Consider the following 18465-nt stretch of genomic DNA (forward strand, 5'->3'; position numbering starts at 1 on the left):
AGTTGTGCACAAAAATGACTGTTGGTCTGTGCTAGATCAGTAGGAGAAGAAGGAAAACTTGGGAAGGGGAATCACAATAAGCCCAGCCTTCTCCTCTGTCAGCTAGCATGATGGCAGTGGACTGCTGGCCCTAGTCAGGACCATTGCACCACTCAGATTTGTGGTCTCTGCCCCAGCCTCTCACATTGAATGACCACTCCTCCAGGCACAGAGGTTTAATTTCCCAGTTTTAGTGTATTTACAAAAGTCCACAGTTCCAGCTGGAAGTCCCATTGTTCTGTGCTTGCCCCTGCTTTGGGACAATTCAGCTTACTCTGTGCTTGCCCGGACAGGGGGCAAATGGTGCCAAGTTTCCATTAGTGTGATATAATTGATTCAAAGATTGCTTATCTATTGTGAAAAAGGGCCCAGGACAAACCAGGAGCCCCTAGGCAGTCATGCTGGGTCCCCCACACCCAAAACAGGCATGAGGCATGGTGCACCTATCCCAGAAACCACTCTTTGGGCTCTGGAAACTCTCAGCCAAGCTGAGAAAAGCTATATACACGGAGCGGGTAGCACCGAGTAAGTGACTCCGGCTGCCGGCTGCCGGCTCTCGCCTTCCCCTCCAAGGCCCTTTCTCTCCAGAAAACGAGGTCCAGGGGGCATGTCGCAAGATCATCCCTGCAGGAAGCGCGAGTTGGAAGCAGCGGTCACAAGGACAGTGTTCTTCCCTGAGGCGGGGGCGTGGCCTCATCGGAGGAGGCTGGGTGTGGGTGAGAAGGAGGAGGAGCTACGCAGTGCCTCTTCTATGTCCTCCAGACAGCCGAGCAGGTCCATGTCGCGGAGCACTTGGCCCAGCAGGACCAGAGTGGCCTTGTGTCGTGGTGTGCGCTGCCGCCATGCAGCCAGCATGCTGTAGTGCGCCTCACGCAGGCAGCGCCCGTTCTGCAGCTCCAGCCTCTCGATCTCGTGCTCACTCAGTCCCAGACGCCGCACCAACTCCTTCCAGCGCGATGGGGGCACTCCATCCACCACTGCATACAGCGTCGCAGGGTCGGCTACAGAGGATAAAGACAATGAACCTCCACTGGCGGCCCTTCCCTGGCACCCTCCACGTAGCCTTGCTCCCTCCAAACTCACCATCAGGGCGCTGCATGCGGGCGGTGTCCTCCCACTTCTGAACCGGGGTGACGATGGGCGTGGAGGTGACGGGCATGGTGAGGATGGGGTCAGCCCCTTGGTGGGTTGGGGTCACCTCCCTCAGAGGTGACACAGCCCTGAAGTTGGACCAATCAGTGGGGCAGAAGGGTTGGGTGTGGCTGAGGAAGGGACTGGAGCCTGAGTCTTGGTGCTTGGTAGGAATTCCTTCAAGCTCCCCCTGAAAGAGAGAAGGCACAGCATTAATGAAAAAGAAGAGAAAATAACTCAAACTTCTTTATTCTGGAGGGTCTGGGGATAAATGGGATTACTACTAGAGCCCATATGGTGAAAGATATTTGGGTATTCCAAAATTATGAGGAATAGTCAGGGAAGTTTGGGGTAGGTCCCAGGTTTCATCTCACCTCTTTTACAGGAGTTGATTTTCCACAAACTGAGAAGAGAGAGAGAAAAACCATCATAAATTTCACTTCCCCTCTCAGCCCTGGCAACCTGCACTGGGACTGGCCATGGGGACTTGCGGTGACACGCCTCAGGGCCTATGTGGCCCTGGGGACTAGAGAACTACTGATGCCACATTACCTCCCACCAGCCATCCAGGACCACCTCCAGCTTGGAGTCCTCAGCAGCAAACTAAAAGGACACTTCCTCTCATATCCCTCCATCTTACCCATCTAATCTCCTACATCTCCACCAAACACTCTTTCCCTTCCCAAAGGCACTACTCACCAATGGAGTAGAGTTTGGACTTCCACCGTGGGTAGCGGCACATTAAACCAATGAGGAGTAAAGAAAAAAGACAAAGACCAAAGAGGATCACCAGGGGCAACAGCACTGTAGTACCTGAAGACAAAGCAGATCACAGTAAATGGGGAGGGGAGGGGGAACAGCCAGGAATGCATGGGGTGGCAGGAGGCCAGGTGAACATGGGCACAATATGGCTTCTCCTTACCTGAGTCCGGAGGGTCCCGAAGATGTTCAGGTATACATAAATTCTTGCAGTCTGGGGTTTTCTTACATCTAAAAGAAGAGACAGCACTGGTGAAAAGAGACTCTACAACAAGAGGAACACAAAGATTGTTGGAAATGCTTTGCTTTACAAATATTTTTTCTATCTCTTAATATAATGGAATTTAACCTATCTTGAGAAGTGATGCAAAAGAATGAAACAGTTAATCACAGAACTATTTAATTTTAGATTTAGAAGGGATCTTGAAAAAGCTATGTTGAGAAAGTTAAAAGCATTCAAGGTTACAAGACCATTTGCACCAGGCCCTAGGTTCCATCTCCATCATCGGAAAAATAAAATAAAATTCAAGGTAGTTAAGGTCAGGATATAAATTCCAGCCCATTCATTAAGTATCACTGTGAAATAAGCAAGTCATTTCACCTCTAAGCTTCAGTGTTCTCACCAGTACAATAGGGCTAATTAGCCTGACATAGTCAGTACTTGATAAATGGTAATTATTAATGAGTTTATTAATACAATATTAATATAATATTGTTTATTAATACATTGTTGGTAGGATTGCAGCAGAGAGAGGTGCTATGGTTTGGATCTGGAATGTCCCCCCAATGTGTTGAAGGCTGGGTCCCAGTCTGAGGCACTACTGGGAGGTGGTGGAACCTCTAGGAGGTGGGGCCTAATGGGAGGAAGTTAGGTCACTGCGAATGTGCTCTTGGATTAAAATGGGCCCACAGCCCCTCTCCCCTGCCCCCAGTTTCTTTCTTTCCCTGTTCTCCAACCTCCATGAGGTAAGCAGCTTTGGTCTACCACATACTCCAGCCATGATGTTCTGCCTTATCATAGGACCAGAAATAGTAGAGCCAAATGACCATCGACTAAAACCTCTGAAACTCTGAGCCAAAATAAAGTTTTCCTCCTTATCAGTTGACTGCCTCAGGTAGTATGTCACAGGGATGGAATGCAGACAACACAAGAGGTCTAAAGCACTTTTTCTCAAATAACATTGCCAGTGATAGTACCTGGCTTTGAGTGTGGTGGTGACAAACATGCACATGAAAGGAAGGTCGTCACTTTGCTGCACCCCACACAGATGCTCCTACATCTCACTAAGGGCAGCCAGAGTCCTCTATAGAAGCAGCACATTTTCACATGTGAAGTGATAACTACATTGGGGAAGCTAGAAGGAGCTTGAGAACATGAGTTCTTAGTAGGAATCTTACAGCAGGGAAAGGCACTTTGGCCCACCTCACAAGCTCATGGTGAAAACCATGTGGGATGAAGGTAAAAACTCTCAAGAAGAATAACGCTTGGTTGAAAAAAAAGAAAATAAATAGTTTTGTGTCAGACACTTTTGTAAGTGTGTGTATGTATGTGTGTATGTTACTGGGGACAGAAACCAGGGCCTCCCAAGTGCTAGGCAAGTGCTCTATCACTGGTCTACACCCTCAGCCCCACTATCCTTACTTTAAAGGTAAGAAAAATAAGGCTCAGAGATGTTAATAACTTGCCCAAGGTTGTACAGCTTCCAAGTGGCTATGCTGGGATTTAGGCCCAGGTCAGTTCGACTCTGAGAGCCCTCAAAATTTCTTCTTAGCAAGCAAGTGTGCAAGAACAACTTCCGAGTCAGGCATGGTGCCAAGTCACTGTAATCCCAGTGACTTGGGAGGCAGAGGCAGAAGGATTGCAAGTTCAAAGTCAGCCTCAGCAAGTTTTAAGGCCAGCCCAGGCAACTTATCAAGACTCTGTTTCAAAATAAAAAATAAAAAGGGCTGGGAATGTAGCTCAGTAGTAAAGCACTCCTGGGTACTGAGAAAAGAAAGAAAGAACAGTATCTATGGGTCCAGGAATGAGAAGGCCTTATCAAGAGGACTGGGGGAGAAATACTATATCATAGCAAACCTAAGATGCCATCAATAATAAGAGACACCATTCTTGATATACCACACACACAGCACATGCTCAAAAGCTGCCAATTAAACCATGATGCATCATCAATTGTTGTAAGGCACAGTCTTATTTCAGAAATGTGAAAGTAGATGATGTCCTAGAATCAAGGAACAACAATACACCCTGTTGCTCAAGTGTTTGAAAACCTGAATTGGAAGGACTGCAAGTCCTGGGGGAATGAGCTTCTATCCAAAGACTTGTGTGTGTGTGTGTGTGTGTGTGTGTGTGTGTGTGTGTGTGTGGTGTACTGGGGATTAAACCCTTCGGGAGCTTAACCACTGGGCCCCATCTCCAGCCCTTCTTTTACATTTTATTTAGATACAGGGTCTTGCTGAGTGGCTTAGGGCCCTGCTAAATTGCTGAGGCTGGCTTTGAAATTGTGATCCTTCTGCCTCAGCCTCCAGAGCTACTGGGATTACAGGAGTACACCACTGAGCCTGGCTCAAAGACTTCTTAAGATTTGAGGAACATTTTTGGGAGAAGAGGGAAGGTCATCTGGTATCTTGATGAAGTGTCTCCCACTTGGCTGGCCAGTAGGAGAATGTGCGTTCTGAGTGTTTCCCTTGCTCTGCTAGGGCCTCTCAACCACAGTCACCCCACTCATCTCAGCCCCCCATCCAACACCTGCTGCTGGCAGATACTCACTCACTGCAGGAGACACACTCATTTTCTCTTGGAAAGAACCCTACATGGCAGTTGCACACGGTGTTCTGGCTCTCCTGGCCTGTGGGGAGAAGGCACAGCTACAGAAGGTGCACCCTGCATCCTGGGGACCAGAAGACGAAGGTGGGGTAGGGTGGGATGGACATGGTCCTCAGACCCATGACCACAGGAGTAGGAAGGGGCACACTCCTCATAGGGTGCAGCAAGGTGACGACCTTCCTTCTGGGAGTTGGGCTGACCCCAGGGCAGGGAGATGGCTTGGTCTTGGGATCAGGCAGGCCACACTCACAGGGGATATTCACGGTTCCGTTGAGGCAGAGGCTGCAGTTCATGCAGCGAAAACGTTTTCCACTAAAATATTGGCGGAACTGGTTTTTCTTGCAGCCACACACAGTGTCCTGGTTCACTGTGCAAGGAGAAAGCTCCACCTGGGATAGTTCTGGTGAGGGAAGAAGATGGGGCTTGAGTTCTGCATCCCTTTGCCATATTTACTCGACTTCTCCTTTCCCTGTGTCCCTTCACCCCCACCACCACGTGCACCTGTCTCTGTAACATACATTCACACCACGCATACAGCCCACACGAGCACACTCATCCTGCCCACACCCCCCAGCATCGATGCACATACCTCACAGGACACTCAAGTCCCCCCAAGAATCTGGACCATACACACTCCCATTAGAGCCCTCAGACTCTCCTGAGACACACCTTTCCGACACATGGAGCAGCTGAGGCACTGTCTGAGGTGGTTCTCTGAAGCAGTAAAGGTGCCATTCTCACACTCCCTGCAGTCCGTGTCCAGCCCTGGGCCTGGACAGTCATTGTACAAGTAGGTTCCTACAAATGGGGTGTCAGGGTTAGGCTGAGCTCAGAGCTCACAGAAGGAAGTCTCTAGGAGAAGAGGGAGAAAATTCCAGCCCAATAGAGGCAGTAAAGTTAGAGGAATCAGGGTGGGTCCTAAGTTCTCGAACATCTGTAACAAGCAAAGGAAGACTCAGGGCCCCACAACTGAGGGGACTCACTGTTACCACTTTCTCCTACCTTTGTGGCACTTGGTACAGCAGATGGAATGATTTTGAGGGTGGTTGTATTTCCCCTGAGGACATAGACTATCCCTCTTCTCCCGGTCCATAAGAGGAGCGACCAGACCAATAACCCCTGAGGGGTGTATCCCCACCAACACATTCAGAAGCACCTGAGGAAGAATCAGAGAGAGGGGACACCATCAGGAGAGGGAGGGGCAGGCGGACTAGAGGCAGCAAATCTGAAACCTCTGTGGCTCAAGTCCTTCCTCAAGGAACTGTTTGCCCCTTGGATGCAAACATCCAAGGGGATGCAGAGCAATCTAGTGCTTAATTGTTCTCTAGCTGTCCTATGTGCTAAGTTTTGCTCCTTCAAATCAAGTCTAGCAAGCCCCAGGCCCAGGCTATATCTTATCCTGATTCACAGTTCCCCACCACAGCCAACATTGCTGGCCACAGGGCAGATGTTCAAGAAATGTTTAGTGTTGTCATCTTTTGCAGTGTTGGAGTTAGAACCCAGGTCCACCCATGTGCTAAGCACACATGCTACACCTCCAGCCCAGGAGATGTTTTTTGGATTGGGAACGGGCAGATCACTTCCATTATGGCCCTTTTGATTGAGGTGATGTTTCTCCATCTGTGTCTGGCAGGGTTCTCAGTGTATTAACTTTGTAAACATTTACAGAAGTAAACAGTTAGGATCTGTAAACTTTCCTGGATTGTTATACCACTAAAAAGTATTTTGGATAAGCTGAGCATGGTGGGGGATGCCTATAATTCCAGAAATGAGAGAGTCCGAGTCAGGAAGATCACAAATTCAAGGCCAGCCTGGGGAACTTAACAAAACCCTGCCTCAAACTAAAACATTAAAAGAGGGCTGGGGATGTAGTTTAGTGGTCAAGTGCCCCTGGGTTCAATCCCCAGTACCACAAAAATAAATAAATTATAAAAAGTATTTTGGGAAAATCAGATGGGGATGAAGGTGAATGACATTCCTATAGGTACCATCCCTAGGGAGTAGGCAGAAGCAAAAGAAGGACATTTTTTTTTCCTATAAGCTAAGCACCCCAGCCAAGCATTTCTTTATACATTTGCATCAAACCTTACTCAGGACCTTGCCCGCATACTTCGTGCCGCATCACCTTCCACAGCTAAATTTACAAGCACACACACTAAGCTGGTGAGGACAAATGGGGAGGGGAGTCAAAGTGAAACTTCAGGGGTAAAGGATAGGGTAGGTGGTGAGAAACTTTAGGTGGGAGCAGGAGTGGGCAAAGGCATGCAGGTCACAAGTAACTAGAGCTGTCCAGAAGCTGGAGATCAGGCTCAAATGACTGGTCAGGAGGGTGTGCCTGAGATCAGCCCTTTGCACAGCAGGGTATCTGGAAGGCAGACTTCAGAGCTGCGTAGGTTTGGGCCAGGCCCACAGCAGCTAAATTGCTTTCCTGGTTCTGGTTTCAGTACGGAGAAAGCAAAGCCAGGAGTCATATTTAGCTCCACTCAGACTGCTCTTTAATCTGTCCTGGCTTCATTTTTGGTTCTCTCTGAGCCTTGATTCTTCTCCTTTCCCCCTGATACGAGCCATTTTTTGTAACAATTTAGGATGTCCTCAAAAGTTTGTTAAACACTTGGATAAGCCTGGAATGATGGCACATGATGTAATGCCTGTAATTCCAGTTTCTCAGGAAGCTCAGGCAGCAGGAGCACAAGTTTGAGAGCAGCCTGGGCAATTGAGTGAGACCCTGAGCAAGTTAGCAAGACCCTGTCTCAAAATAAAATTTTAAAAGGGTGGATTATGTAGCTCAGTGATAGTATTTCTCTGGTTCAAACCCCAGCACACAAACACACACACACACACACACACACACACACACACAAAAGAGCAGCCCCACTGGGGAGAAACAGACTAATTGGATCACAGAAACCCAGGAGAAGGCCTGGCAGGCCACAGCCGCCCAGCCTTGACAGCTCCCTGCAGGCCCTGAGGTCCTAACAGCTCCAAGCAGGCAGGCAAGTTGCACCCTGTCATCTGCCAGGAGCCACTGCTGCCAGTGGCTGCGCAGGTCCGGAAGCTCAAACCTCAGCCACAAACATGGGAAGCCATACACAGAAACAGTAGCAACCCCTGTAGGCAGGCATGTGCCCACACACTCAGAGGGCAGAGGCTCCTAGGGCAACAGGAAGGGTTGGTTATGGGAAGAACTTCCCAATCCTGAAATGTGTGGTTCCTTTCCCCGAAGAAGAACATGGAGTACCTAAGGTCACTGACACTTTGAATCCCATCCAAGGGGCTTGGAGCAAAGCCAATGGGCAGAGGCAGTCAGGAAGAGGCACTGAGGGGCTCCAGTTCCAGGACAGCCTTGAAGGGAGCTTTTCAGGGACCTCTGGCCAGTGAGGAATGAGCCTCGTAGAGGCAAGTAAGGAGAGAGGCTTTCTCAGGCCAGCACACACGTGTCCCTCTCTATCCAGAACTTTGGGGGTTAAGTCAGATCCGGGAAGGGGAAATCTTTTCCCAGCAGCTCCGCCCCAGTGACTCAGTCCAGAGGGAGGGGATGGAGGGGAGAGGAGAAGGAACTATCAACTTCAGCTTCCCCAGCTCCTCAAGGGTCATGAGTCAGCAAAAGGCAGGGCCAGCCAGCAAGTAGGATGCCATCTCATCCCTTCCTCCAGTGGGTCCATCTCTCCCTCCCCCTCTACTCAGCACCCCTTCTCACCCCCTGTTCTCCTTAAAAGAGACAGGCAATGGACCCCTGTCCCACTTGGCCCACAGATTTCAGGGAAATGCCTCCCTCTCCCGGTCCATCCCAAAGGGAAGTCTCCCTCGACCCTTGGCTTCCGCCCATCAGGTCAATAGCTGCCCCTCCCAGAGGGCCACTCAGTTCCTCCCCCCCCCCATCATCCTTCCTTAATTCTAGGCCCCGCCCTGTTTCTTCTTCCAGTTCAACAAGTAGAGGACAGATAGACCCTTCCCTGGACTCTTGCACCAGCCTCCTGACACCCCTTAGTTCCAATAGGAAGCCACCCGAGGCTGCACTCCCACTCTGGGTTCACCACATTCCCACAGCCTGCCTTGTTCTGGCTAGTTGTGTTGGGTTTGGGAACCTCCCTGAAGTCCCTGGACAATCCCTAGAAAACAGGGCCAGTTCTGAGGCTCCATAGCTCCTTCCCAAGCCCAGTGACTGCACAGGAAAAACTGCAGAGCCATAAAAACTCATTTCCAGGAATGAGAGAGCAAGCAAAAGAGATGTGAGAAGGAACCAGCTCTATTGCTCAAGCCTCTCACTGCTCACAGCATGCTCCAGGCCAGCCCTTTCTGACCCTGAGGTGCCAGGGCCCTCAGGCTCCCCACCAGTGGGCACCATTTGTTGGCATCAGCTGGCCCAGTGAGCCCAATCCATAGCACTTGCCTTAAGTGGCAAAACTATAGAACCAGGAGGTGAGCTCTGAGGGCCCAACCCCAGTCTGACTGCCTCTACTTGGAGCAGAGGAAGGGCAGGAAGCTGGGGGTTCCTGTGGAGAGAGACTTGAGGGGGTGACCCAACACCTCTTCATCTCCCCCCACAACTTCCGTCTGGGGAGACTTTAAAGTGTGACTTCCGGTGCTGGTCCCAGGGCTGCAGAGTAAAGCGGAGAAGTAGAGATGGACCGTGTGGTCTAACCCTGACCCAGCCACCTCTCAGGGACCCACTTTGCTCTGCCATTTCCCCACAACAATGTGTTCATTAAATTAAAATGTGTTTGTTCATTTAATGTCAAGATCTTGGAAGAGCTCATGATATTGTCTCCTCCAAGGACCCTGTTGAAATCCCACCCCCACCATGAAGCCCTCTATTGATGATGACACATGTTTTCCTCACCCAAATTCATTAGCCACTCATCCCCCAGCAACTTTGAATAACACGAACTGACCATACCTACTTTGGTCTCTTATCATACAAAGGTTATTTAAGATGAATAGATATGATCTCCCCAAACAGACCACAAGCCCCATGAAATGAGAGATCAGAGAGTATCTTGGTCAGAACCCTGTCTTCCCCTCACGGGAATCCTCTCAGTATCAGGCCCACAGAACTAGAGGGACAGATTAACATGGATTGATCAGTCTGTCTTCCATTCTAGTTGAAACTAACGATGACTTCAAGAGGGAAGTGGGGAGACAGCACTCCCCACATTGAAGTACATTTATAACCTGGGGAGAGTTTTCAGACTCAGCATTCCCAACACACACAGGCACACACAGGCACACACACGCACATGCCTCTACTGAAGATTTTGAGACCCGCTGTTAAGACCACACTTCCACTTGGCTAGTCCCCAACCCTTAATATGCCCCAAACTTAATTCATTCATCTCTCACCTAGAGTCACACCACAAAATTCTTGGTGCCAATGCCAAGACATCTGCCCAGCCCTCTCCTCACAGCCCCTGTCCCTAACCCTGCTGCTGTCCTATCAGTTCATTTGCCAGTCCTTCCTCTGTGATTTTTCTTTCTTCTCCATGTTCCTCGATGGCCTCACATCTGGATTATCGATGATTGTAAAGGTCTTTCTCTTTCCTGTTCCAATTGTTCCTATGCTGCTCAGAATGCCCTGAACTCCTGGCTCAAGTGATTCTTCTGCCTTAGCCTCCCAGGGAGCTGGGACTGCAGCCACCTTGTCAGGCTTCCCACATACTTTCTTATCTGTGTTCAGGCTTCAACTTGTACCACAAGTGTGAGAATCTTCTCCATCTCCAGGGCCTGCTGGAAACATCATTTTCATTCCTTCCCTGAATGCACATGTCAGGGATATCTAGGCACTTTTATTCTGAACATGGTCTAGGCACAGAATGGGCCCCTGAAGAATAGTTAATGAATGAAACTCTCCACCTGGATCCATATTCAAGGTTCTTTTTCACACATACCCACTCACTCCAATATTTCCACTCTCATTTTCTACTGTTCCTCACATGGCTATTCCAGGCCAGCTAGTAGTATATTTAGCTCCTGTTCCCACCACCCCTCAACAAAATCCCATCTCTCCATACCTCTACATTCCCCCAAACCAGTCTCCCAATTCCTCTGCCTCCCTCCCTTCTAGCTGCCAGACAGTGACTTAGACATCAGCTCCAAATCCACTTTTCTTTTTTCTTTTTTTTTAAAGAGAGAGGGGGGGAGAGAGAGAGAGAGAGAGAATTTTTTAATATTTATTTTTTAGTTTTTGGCGGACACAACATCTTTGTTTGTATGTGGTGCTGAGGATCAAACCCGGGTCGCACACATGCCAGGCGAGCGCACTACCGCTTGAGCCCCAGCCCCAGCCCTCCAAATCCACTTTTCTATGAGGCTTTCCTTCCCTCATTTCATCCAACCAATCTCTTGTTCCTTAATTGATTCAACAGTTAAGGGACAGTCTTTGTGCCAGGCGCCATGTGGATGATGGGGATGCTGAGATGGATAATCATCCTCTTAAGAACTCTCAATGAGTTGAAGACAGTCCACTGTAAGCCCTAGAATGGGAAGAGCGCTCCAGCCCACAGCTTAACAGAGACACCTGAATCAGCTGGGGAAACTCCTGGTTTCCTGGAGCTGAGATTCACTAAACAAGAAAAAACAGCTGGAGCTGGGTACAGTGGCGCATGCCTGTAATCCCAGCAGCTCAGGAAGCTGAGGCAGGAGGATCACAAGTTCAAAGCCAGCCTCAGCAACTTAGCAAGGCTCTGAGCAACTCAGCAAGAACCTGTCTTTTCTTTTTCTTTTTTTTTTTAATATCTATTTATTCGTAGATGAACACACAATGTCTTTATTTATTTTTATGTGGTACTGAGGATCGAACCCAGTGCCTCACACATGTGAGGCAAGCACTTTACCAATGAGCTACAGTCCCAGCCCTAAGACCCTGTCTTTTAATAAAATATGAAAAAGGATTGGGGATGTGGCTCAATGGTAAACTACCCCTGGGCTAAATCTTTGGTACAAAAAAAAAAAAAAAAAAAAAGAAGAAGAAAGAAAGAAAGAAAAGAAAAAGAAAAAAAGAAAGGCAGCTGGACTCCAATGGGTCTTTTCCTCGGGGTACGGGGGATTGACCTCAAGGGTACTCAACCACTAAGCCACATCCCCAACCCTATTACAGGAGCCTGGCTCCTCCAGTGTGTTCTGAAGTCATTTTTACATTTTTTGCTATCTTGGCCCCTAGACTGCAAACTCTTTGAGAATAGCAAACTCCTACTTGCTTTGCCACACTCTTCCCGTATTCATTGTTCCCTATTCCGACCAACACCTCCCACTCACACATACACAATATACTCTGCGCTCTATGCTGTGTGCTCTGTACTGTTAGTTGAATGGTGCTCACCTGAAAAGCCCATGGACAGCCCTCTACAGACCTTGCCTGTCTCCTGTTGCCCCCTCAGCTCCAGGCAAGGTTTCCATCCCTAATGGTCACATCCCCACCAGGGCTGCAGCAGCCTGGTAACAGGCATTCTCCCCGTACCCCATGCTGAGGATTGAACTCACAAATGCTAGACAAGTGCTCCGCTACTAAGCTATTTTCCTAGCCCAGGCATTTACCCATATTTAGACTACCTTTACTTTCTGTTTTCCAAACACAAGTAGCCACTGAATAATTACTACTAATACCACTAATGACAATAATGTACAAGCTAAAGATTTATTGAGTGCTTTCTGTTATCCCTACTAGACATAAACTTAAGAGTAGGAATTTCATACACCACTGAAATCCCAGCACCTGAAACAGTGTCTTTCACAGAGTAGGCACTTAATAAATTGAAAATACACTTAACATGTATCCATCTATTTAATCTTAAAAATAACACTACAAGGTCATCATGATTATGTCCATTTTAAAGATAAAGAACTTAAAGCATTAGTGGTCAATAACAGCTGTGGCTTGAATCCAAGTGATCGACCACCACAGAGAGAACAGAATTAAGAGGACAGGGCAGCTGGATGGTGCGGGGAGAGTAGCCAATGGAAGGACAGTCTTAAGATGGGAAGAAAAGGTAGGACTGGGGAAACAGGAAGATGGAGAAATGAGAAGAGACATAACAGAGACAGGTGCCGCTTGAAGTCTAGAAATATGAGACTAGATCAGAGAACAGAGGTGGAGGGAGGGATGAAAGGTGCTCACAGCGGGGCTCAGGAGAGTGACAGAAAAGGAAGGCATAGTGGGGAAAAGACAGGGAACAGCAGGGACCCGGAGAAACTGCCCACAAAGGTAGGAAAGTCCACCCCCACTAAGCAGGGAAGCTGGGGGCTCCAGGTATCTGAGCAAGATGATTCCAGGACACAGGTGAAGATCAAGGATACGTTAAAACAGGCTGAGGCCAGAGAAAGGGACATTTTCCAGTGACGAAAACAACTTGCTACCAACTTCCCCAAACTGAACAGAGGATTTAGAAACCAAATGATTATTGTTTAAGTCTATGAGGAGGGGGTTGGAAGGAGTCTGCCAGCCGAGGCTGAGGCAGAAGGACAGAGTATGCCCCCAGGTGGGAAACCTGGGCCTCCCAGGGCCCAAAACAGCTATCCACTGGTTGCCTTGTCCCTACCCAGTATCTCACTCCACTCTCCAATACCCCCCACCACACAGCATCCCAAACCCACCCCACCAACCCATCATCTGCTTCCCAGGCTCAGTTTCCCCATTTCACAAGCCATTCAACTCCTGCCCTCTAACAGGTTGCTCAGCTGAATTCCACAGGTGGCCTTACCACCCAACACACTCCTGAGTTATCCAGCTGCCCAGAGGGACTAAATTCCGAATCATCTGGACTCCAAGAGGATCCACCTCCTTCTTTCATTCCTTTCTTCCCCCCTGCCAAATCCGCCCCACCCTTGACCTTCCACCAACCCCCAAATTCCCAGACACCCCCTGGCCCAATCCAACTTCCTGGGCTGTCAGAGCTTCCTTTCACTCTCTCCCTTTCAAACTCGTCCCTCCCTGCCCCCTACTGCCCCTGCCTCAGTGCATCTGAGAAGGGTGAATGGGGAAACCTGAACGGTCAGCGCCTGAGGTCAGGCCAAGCCGGCCTGAGACTGGCACCAAGGACAGGCCAAGGCTGGAAAGATTGGCCCCCTCCTGCCGGGAGGCGCATGCCCCCCAGCCCACTCTTCCCTTTGACCCTGGTCTCACCAGTGGCAGCAGCAGGCCAGGCACGATGGGGAGGCCCATGTCGGGCCGGCTGTGGGCTTCACTCCCCCATTGGGGCTCAGGGCGGCGGCGGCGGCGGTGGTGGCGGCGCCAGCGGCACGGCAGCGACCGGAGTCGCACGGGTCTGACCAGGAGGTCCCCAGCGCCGCCTGGGCCTTGGGGTGAGGGTGGGGGTTGAGCGTTGAAACTTGGGGCAGGATATCACAACCCAGGACCACGGACCTCGAACCCGGGAGGCCAGAAATGGAGCCTGAATCTAAAGAACTTAAAGGAGAAAATTAAAGCAGAGAGGAGAGAGAAGGTGGGAGGGGAAGGGAGAGTGGCGGGCGGTGTTGCAACAGGCACAGGAAGAGCCCGGGGAGGAGGCGGGGGTGGAGGGTGGAGGGGGCCAAGGTTCTTTAACGCTTTGTAGCCCAGTCAGAGGCAAGAGAGCCCCAGATCCCGCGGCCTTGCACCCTCAGCCCACCCATCCACCCACTCGCAACCAAACCCCAAGGTGCACTGACACCGCCCCCTGCCCGGCCGCCCCCAGCCCTGGCCTTTCTCAGCTACGACTGGGAAGATGATTTTGGAGTCAAATTGTCAAAATGACCAAGTTCCAGTTCAGAATCCACTACTTTTTAGCTAGGTGATTTTAAACACATGATCTAACCTCTTTGAGCCTGTTTTTCGATTTGCAAGGCCAGGACAGCCTATCTCCCACGGTTGCTGTATGGATTTACTGAAACAATACACAAACGTCTGACTGTGGGAAGTACTCAGTGTTTCTTAGCGGCCCTCCCCTTTACCCTGGAGTTCCCACTGGCATTCTACTCCCCCTCTCTGGTGGGAGTTTGCCTATCCAAACCAATACTCAAAGTCAATTCTAATCTTAGTTTTCTGCCCTAATTGGGACCTTAACCCTTGGCCCCCACCCTCTGGCTCTTAACCAGTTTCCACCTGACAGGTGCCCCCAGCTGTTGATCCCAGCTCTGCCACCAACTGTGGGATATCAGGCAACCCTGCTCCTGAGCTTTGATTGGTTCCTCTTATTAAAGGGGGTAAAGTGTCTGTCCACCTACAAGGGGAAATGAGACCATGAAGATCAATGAGACCGTATTTGTGAAGATGCTTTGGATATTTGGGTATCTCCAGGAGATATCAAAAGTACATTTTCAACACCCTTTTCCCAAATATTTTGTCACATCCATCAGAACTGACCCTAGAAAGAGAATTTATGGAACCCTCTGACTTTCTAGATGAGAAGAGTGAGGGCCAGAGATACATAGCATTTAGAGGCAGAGAACCCCCAATTCTTAGTTTGCAAACAAAAGGCCCCCTTTGTCTATGAGAGACACAGTGCCACTTTTCCCAATGTCCCCTTGGGGCTTATTTTTGTTTGTCCTTTGGGGTCTTTTTTTTTTTTTTCCTTTCTTGTTTGTTTTGTTGTCAGGGTCCCTCTCAGTCCCCATATCCTGTCATCCTCTGTTAATGTAAAATACTATTGCAGTTTAGGCAGGGCTTCTCCCAAGCAAATTCTATACCCTGAGTACAATATTGAGTCAAATGCCCACGGAATACAATGCCTTCCCCCATACTCTAAGTCTTTCAGGTGCTGAGGCTGTAGAAAACACAGGGGGACCAGAAAGTGCTGTCCTGGGGCTTTATGATATACAGCGGAGCTCCCTGTCTCTTCTCCCTTTGATCCACCAGCTGAACTTCCAGCCCCAAGCCCTCCTGCCTTAGCTTTTCCTGCCTCTGGTTTTCCTGCCTCTGCCATCCTAACCCTAAAGGCAGGGCATCTGTAAATGGGAATGGAGGGTTTAGGTGCCCCCACTGGTGGTGGGACTGACTTTACACTGTCCTCCAGCTTCTGGAGAACTAGTAGGTTGAAAGTGGACTCAAGGAGGAAGGGGTTCACTATCAACATACAAAAAGGCCAGGTACAGTAGGAGTGAGGCCCAAGCAGAGCTTTGGAAGAAAACAAGTTCATTAGAATGTAGTACAAGGTACATGATCAGTGTAACTCCATGTCAGGTACAACCACAAGAATGGAAGAATGTGCATGTATGAATAATATGTCAAAACACATTGTGCTGTCATGTGTGATTAAAAAGAACAAATAAAAAAAGAAAAGAATGTAGTGCAAGGGTCAGACTGGCCACTTTCCATTGTGAAGAAACCAGGAGAGCCTCAGGCTCCTCATCTAAAATGAACCGGAGGCTTGGGGATGTAGCCTAGTGGAGAGCCTGCCTAGCATGTGCAAAGCCCTGGTCTGGAGCTCCAGCACTGGGGGGGGGGGGGGGGGGCAAGTTAAATAAATGAGAAACTCACTAATACCTCTCACAGAGTTGATTTTATGATTAAATGCATATAAAGTGTTTAGCAAGTGTTTGCCATACATTAAGCATTTTATAAGTCGTGGCAATATTAATAGTTCATATTAAAATTAATAACAACATCAATGTCCCATTTTTAATATTACAAAGACTCTCAATAGTCTGTGCAAACTGCCAAAGCCATTAACACAAAGCTTGGCACAAAAGGTGAATCTCTTTCATGATTTAGGATAATTGTTGCTTTACTCATTAAGTTTAAACCCTTGGCACATGTGATACTGAATTATTCAATAAAATTCTATTAAAAAGAAGAAGAAAAGATGGTGAGCAATGGGTGGATCTAGGGATATGAAAAGTTAGCTAGTTTAATGGAGGAGGTGAAAGTGAGACTGTGATCCTTCAGGGGTAGAAACAATAATGGTGGGTGAAGTGGGAAAGAAATGAAAAAACAGAACAGGGGATGACAGAGTCCGAGTCGGGTTTATTGAGACAAAGGAGGAAGAAAAGAAAGAGCTTCAGATAGCAGAGATGCCCCTCCCCTATCACGTCTCACGTGCACCCACACACAAACACACACATACGTAACCCAAAAGGGCACTGAACTCTGAGTGACGTGGGTTCTAGCTCCACCTCTGTCATTCGGGACTTCATCCTATCACGGGGAGGCAGGGTGAGTCATAGAAAGAGACCTGAGTTCCAGGCTAACTCTGTAAAAATTATAAACTTGGGGAAATCACTGTACCCACTAAGCCCAATAAGGAAAATGAGGCCACTTAAACACTTTTTTCTCTAACACCCTGATGCCAACTCTTAGGACAAGAGATAGAGATGAGGAAAGACCTCAGGGAGGAAGTACAGGCAGGCAAGGAGAAACTGGAGCACGGGTAGGGATTGCACCATCTACAATCGATCCAGCTTAGTCCAGTAGGTGCTCCCTCCCCAGCCAGAGGAGAGGGCACTGGGCACGGGGTGGGACAAGGCGGAGGCCAAGACTATGGCAGAGAGAAGATAAGAGCAGAAGGTACCTGAGGACTCTGACCGTGGAAACTATCAGGACAGCACCATTTCCCCCTCAACAGCCTGAATCTAGGAAAGGGAAGTCAGAAGTCGCCACTTCATTTTGGCTCATGACCCTTCCTAAGTCCCCACTCCCTTTACCAACTCCTCCTCTTTCCTCAAGATCCTTTTTGCCTCTGGATCCTCAGGACAGACTGTAAATAACAGGAATAAAACCAAGGCCACAGGGGAAGTATCCCAAAGATAATGAAAAAGGGGTTACTTCTGGGTTCTAATCTGATGCTGGAGGCGTAGAAGGACTGGGATCAGACAAATAGGGTTTTACCCAGATACCCCTCAGCCTCTCCTTGGATCTCAATTTCTCCTTCATTGAAACGAGAATGATTTTCTCTTCTCTTCTCTATGATGAAATGTGAGTAAGGCTAAATAGAGCTCTGAGGTTTCAGAAGAAACTGGCCTGCATCTCATCCTTCTCCACTGCTTAGGCAGTTGATGGGCAGGAGGTCAGATGAGGGTTACACTGTGGCTGGGTGGTGAGTGGTACTCAGCAAATGGAGCAGAGAGTTAATGATGATGGTGACTACAGTTGGAAAGGAAAGGGAGGTTCAGACCTTGCAGAGAGCAGAGTCTTACCAATCACTGCAGAACACCAAGTTTTTCCCCTCCACCTTAATATGGTGATGGGCACATAGCAATCCTTTGCCACACCTGTGAATGAACTCATAAGATAGTTTCTCTCCTATAAGGCACCTGAAGAATGATCTCTTCCATGGTGAGCCAGAGGGCATGGGAGTCTCTCTGGCCCTCTTTGCCCCAGGACCTCCCAGAAGAGTGGGCATTGACTTCGCGACTTGTGTCCACTCCCTACCCTCTTCTTGGGGCCCCATTCAACTCAGCAGACATTGCTTTATGCAACAAACATTTATTGAGAACCTGCCTACTTGCTCCAAGTGGGACACTGGGCTAGACCTGGAGAATATAGAAATGACCACAAGGAGCTCACAGTCTAGTCGGGGAGGCAGACACAGATGAACACAAAAGTTTAATGCAACATCAGCAGTCCAGAAGATGTTATAGTGGGCCATGGGAGTCCAAAGGAGAGTGGGTGATCAATTCTGGGGAAGACAAGATGGAGCAGAAGCCTTCAAGGAAGTAATGGTATTTGAAAGGGTTCTAAAGGATGCATAGTCCTCCAGATGGTGAGGCAAGTGTCCAGGCTGAGGAAATGGCTTGAGCAGTTG

At 48.9% G+C, this 18465-nt stretch overlaps 1 protein-coding gene across 1 annotated transcript; it reads right to left on the bottom strand.

Annotated features, from left to right (window-relative positions):
- Window positions 1–214: 214 nt before the first annotated feature.
- Tnfrsf1a (TNF receptor superfamily member 1A) lies at window positions 215–14223 on the bottom strand. The gene is made up of 10 exons (XM_076852572.1): window positions 13872–14223; window positions 5759–5912; window positions 5426–5554; window positions 5007–5156; window positions 4700–4778; window positions 2093–2160; window positions 1870–1983; window positions 1545–1573; window positions 1123–1360; window positions 215–1040 (listed from the first exon to the last, which is right to left on the bottom strand). The coding sequence occupies exons 1-10, from the start codon at window positions 13908–13910 to the stop codon at window positions 733–735; spliced, it is 1308 nt and encodes a 435-aa protein (XP_076708687.1). The 5' UTR covers window positions 13911–14223; the 3' UTR covers window positions 215–732.
- Between the last annotated feature and the right edge of the window lie 4242 nt (window positions 14224–18465).

Source organism: Callospermophilus lateralis, chromosome 4 (assembly GCF_048772815.1).
Source record: "Callospermophilus lateralis isolate mCalLat2 chromosome 4, mCalLat2.hap1, whole genome shotgun sequence".
Lineage (NCBI taxonomy): Eukaryota > Metazoa > Chordata > Mammalia > Rodentia > Sciuridae > Callospermophilus > Callospermophilus lateralis.